Source organism: Solanum tuberosum, unplaced genomic scaffold (genome assembly GCF_000226075.1).
Source record: "Solanum tuberosum cultivar DM 1-3 516 R44 unplaced genomic scaffold, SolTub_3.0 scf00044, whole genome shotgun sequence".
NCBI lineage: Eukaryota > Viridiplantae > Streptophyta > Magnoliopsida > Solanales > Solanaceae > Solanum > Solanum tuberosum.
In genome coordinates, this window is record NW_006238970.1 from 1496259 (window position 1) to 1500138 (window position 3880).

The following is a 3880-nucleotide window of genomic DNA, read 5'->3' on the forward strand; positions in this document are numbered from 1 at the left end:
TGGGTTCCTCTAAAAAGTTTTTCCCAGATCATTCCTTGCATTCACCAAACCTAGACGATTGGACTAACAGGGAAATTCTAGGATTTAACAAGCATGATTTCAAGTAAAACCTTACCATACACGACACTTCAAACACATTTATTGAGTATAGCCTGACAATTTCAAAAGCTTATGTGCGATGTTCGTCCTAAAGAGATATTTACTTTAAAATTAATTGTTTTACCTAGGAGATTTCAATATTTCAAGGAAAAATGCAAGTTTTATAAGATTTTTGCACTAAATGGGTATTTTATGTTAAGCAAAAGAAATTCTATGGTTTTTGATTAAAGGATGGGTTGTTTTACTATTATACTGATCAACTCGAGGAAGCATTCTCGATAGCCCAAAGAACTATTCCGAGTTTACCCCCTTTACTGATCAGCTTACGGAAGCATTCCGTGTAGTTCGAGGAACTTTCTCGAGTTATATTTTGTGTATTTCACCAGTTGTCAAGTCCGAGAGATCATTCTAGGTGGCAAGATAGATTTTGTGGGACTACTTTTATGCATTGCCCACATGTGCATTGCATCATCTTGAATTATGTGTCTAATTGTGATTTACTTATTTTGGATATCGAATGCTTATTATTTTATTATCTTCACTGTCAGTAGTGGATGAAATATTTCTAGTTAGCGTCTGAATTGTAGCGTTAGCATTATCGTGTCTCTTTTATTTGTACAGTTTCTATTTGATTTTAGTCGGTTTATGATGCCTACCAAGTACCCTATATTTTGGTACTCATACTTCACTTAAACATTTTTTTTCCTGATGTAGCTCCTAAAATGAGCCACTCCCGTTGATTCCAAATCTTCCAAGGCTGTCGTTGTTGGATTGCGGTGAGCTTTTGGTGTCCGCGGATATACTTTCTTTCCTCTATTGTGCCATCTATGTATTTTGTATTTTGATTAGGCAGAACTATTGTGTATCATCATTTATGTAGTTAGATGCATTTGTACCTGTGACATAAGGTCAGGGTTTGGTTCTTATGTACATTTTTGTCTTTCTTTATCACTTTTGGTCCCTTTCAATATATTTTGCATCACTATATACATATATATGCTATGGTCCCTACTCCTTGTCTATTTTTCTTCTGTTTTGTCTTACTTTAAGTTATTTTACTTATTATTTGTAGTTTTGGTTTGGCTTTCCTAGTGTGGATTTATGGCGGGTTGTGACACCATTTTAGTTTAGGATAGATCGATAATACCGATGAGTACATGTGTTTCCCTTGCTCACTCTATTATGATAATATGGATGAGTACAAGTGTTTCCATTACTTACTCTATTCATTTTCCACCTTTCATTTGCAAATTCTATTCTCAGTACTCACGCTTGGAAAGGAATATTTGAACATTAATGCTATCAATTGGAGTTATTGGGATGAGTTCTTCGTTGATCCACATCATCAGATTTTACCTTATTTTTTGTGGTTAACACAATGGTGTTATAATAGTATAGTTATAAAACAACATTATCCTAAAGATAATTCTTTATTATCTGCCCCCCTCCCAAATAATTCTCTAGACCTCTTATCCACTATATTTGTCAAATTTCAATATTAAAAAACAATCAAATTTAGTGAAATCCAGTAAGAGCACCCTTGTCTCTTCGGCTCTCGTTATTGTCAATCCTCCTTTTCTACCAAGATTAGTCATGTATCATAAAAACATCCTCGAATATAATCTATACATATCTACCAACAAATAAAAATGAAAATAATTTGAAAAAGAGTGTATTATGAATACATTGATTGTACAATGAATTCAGAACTTATGTTCAAACTATAATGGAATATATTATAAGTACATGTAAATATTACACATTAAAGATGCACTAATAATATATCAACTATTCATTATTATGAATTAAACACTAGTGATAAAATCTATTTTCCACAATTGAAAATATCGAATTCAGCAAGTAACTAACAATTGCTTAGAATTGCTTATAGACTAGAATAATCATCAAGTCTTCATTGTGAGGCTACTAACAACTTTATAGTTTCTTTGGAACACCATCTATCCCGTCAAATTCACCCACATAAAATTTTATTTCATGACTAATTATTAAAACTCATTCAAACAACTCAAATCCATTATCTCTACCAGAATTTCATCATCTTGAATAAAACTTTGTTATAGCAATTCGGATTTGACATCCCTTATCAATAACTTAAAATCCAAAACCATTTCAAAGATATGGAGCGATAGAGGATATGAAGGGGATGAAAAATAAGAATAGAGAAAGTTCAGAGAAGAAAAAATGGGGGAGAATAAAATATGATTAAAGAATAAGAAGAACATATATAGGAGCGAAAAAACAGAAAGATTATAGCTGAAAATTGTGATATTTTAGATTTGACTAATTGTTTTGGATAGTTTATAAATACTTAAGTTTTTTAAAATGGTGATCCATAGACAATTAAATGTGGGGTGAGAATTTTAATACTTGAGTATGCACATGGAATACGATATGTATCAATTATAAACCAATTGCTAAACGAATATTTTCACTTTTCCAACAGAATAATAACCTTCATAAATAACTGAAATAAAAATACAAAATCGCCAAATAGATTTGAAAATGAAATAAATAAACATAAACTATTAAAGACCAACGGAAAATATAATAATAGAACAACACAAGCATTACATTATCAATCAAGGTCCTTGGAATGTCCATTATCTCCAGCACTGATGTCATCACCGTCAATTGGGGCAGAATCGATATTGTTTCCATCTCCTAAGTCAAAGTAATTGTGGTTAGTAGACATAGTCTCAACAAAACACATGTCATTGATCAAATCATCCATTGAATTTGGTAATGGGGTAGCATTTTCGTTTGGGAACTTGATGTTTGAACGAGAAGTTTGAGGTTGAGAAGACTGATGTTGTTGATTGATTTTTTCCTTTCTCTCATAAAGTTTAGCTATCTTAGTATTAAACAACTTTAATAAACCTTGGATATCTCTAGCAGTTAGTTCAGCGATATTCTTTCCCTCCACAAGTTGATTGAAGAGGATTTCCATTTCCTTCTCCTCATTCATTTTTTCTATTTTCTCAAATTTTTCTTCTTTCTCATCCACTTTCTTTGAAAGATACCTTTCATGTATCATTAACTTTTTAATCCTTTCTTCCTCAGTAAACTTTGAATACCTCACTAATACCTCCTTAGCAAGATCTGTAGATTTCCAAACAATAGGTTGGATTTCTCCCGGGCTAAAAATAAATATAGCAACATCGATATCACATAAAATAGAAAACTCTTCTGCTTTCTTAAATAAACTTGTTGCTCTTTTGTCTAGAAGGGAGTTTCTTACATTTTCACTATCGTTCCTAGTATTCCTAAGCCTCTTTCTATCCATATTTGATACCCAAATATAAAAATCACTCTCTTTGGCAGTAGAATACATAAAATGTGAAAAGGTATGCCGCTTTTATAGATGTCTATCATGAATTCCTACTAGTGACTATCAAGAAATATTATGTTTATTGAGACATTTTTGTTAAAATAATAATTAAATAATTATCATAATCTAATTCCAAGAAAAATATTATATTTTTTCCTTAAAAGTTTTATATTATGAAAATTCATTTTACATAATTATTTTTGGAGTTAGAAAGTGCAAATAATTAACTTATGGCACGATAATATTTGGTTGAAAACTTTCTCTCTCAAAAATATGTTAGTATATTCTTAGAAAAAAAAATTGGATCTTATTTCAAACGGATTTTTAAATATGTTTTAGTCGTCCAATCCATAGGAAAAGAGTATGAAATTTATAGATTGATGATAATTTTTTAATTAAAGGTTAAGACTATTCTACTGATTGAAATAAGTC

The 3880-nt window shown here is 30.8% G+C and overlaps 1 protein-coding gene across 1 annotated transcript; it reads right to left on the reverse strand.

Annotated features, from left to right (window-relative positions):
* Positions 1–2695: 2695 nt before the first annotated feature.
* Positions 2696–3403, reverse strand: LOC102580032 (MADS-box protein AGL24-like). Its single transcript, XM_006343410.1, has one exon. It carries the CDS (start codon positions 3401–3403, stop codon positions 2696–2698), a length of 708 nt encoding a protein of 235 aa, XP_006343472.1.
* Between the last annotated feature and the right edge of the window lie 477 nt (positions 3404–3880).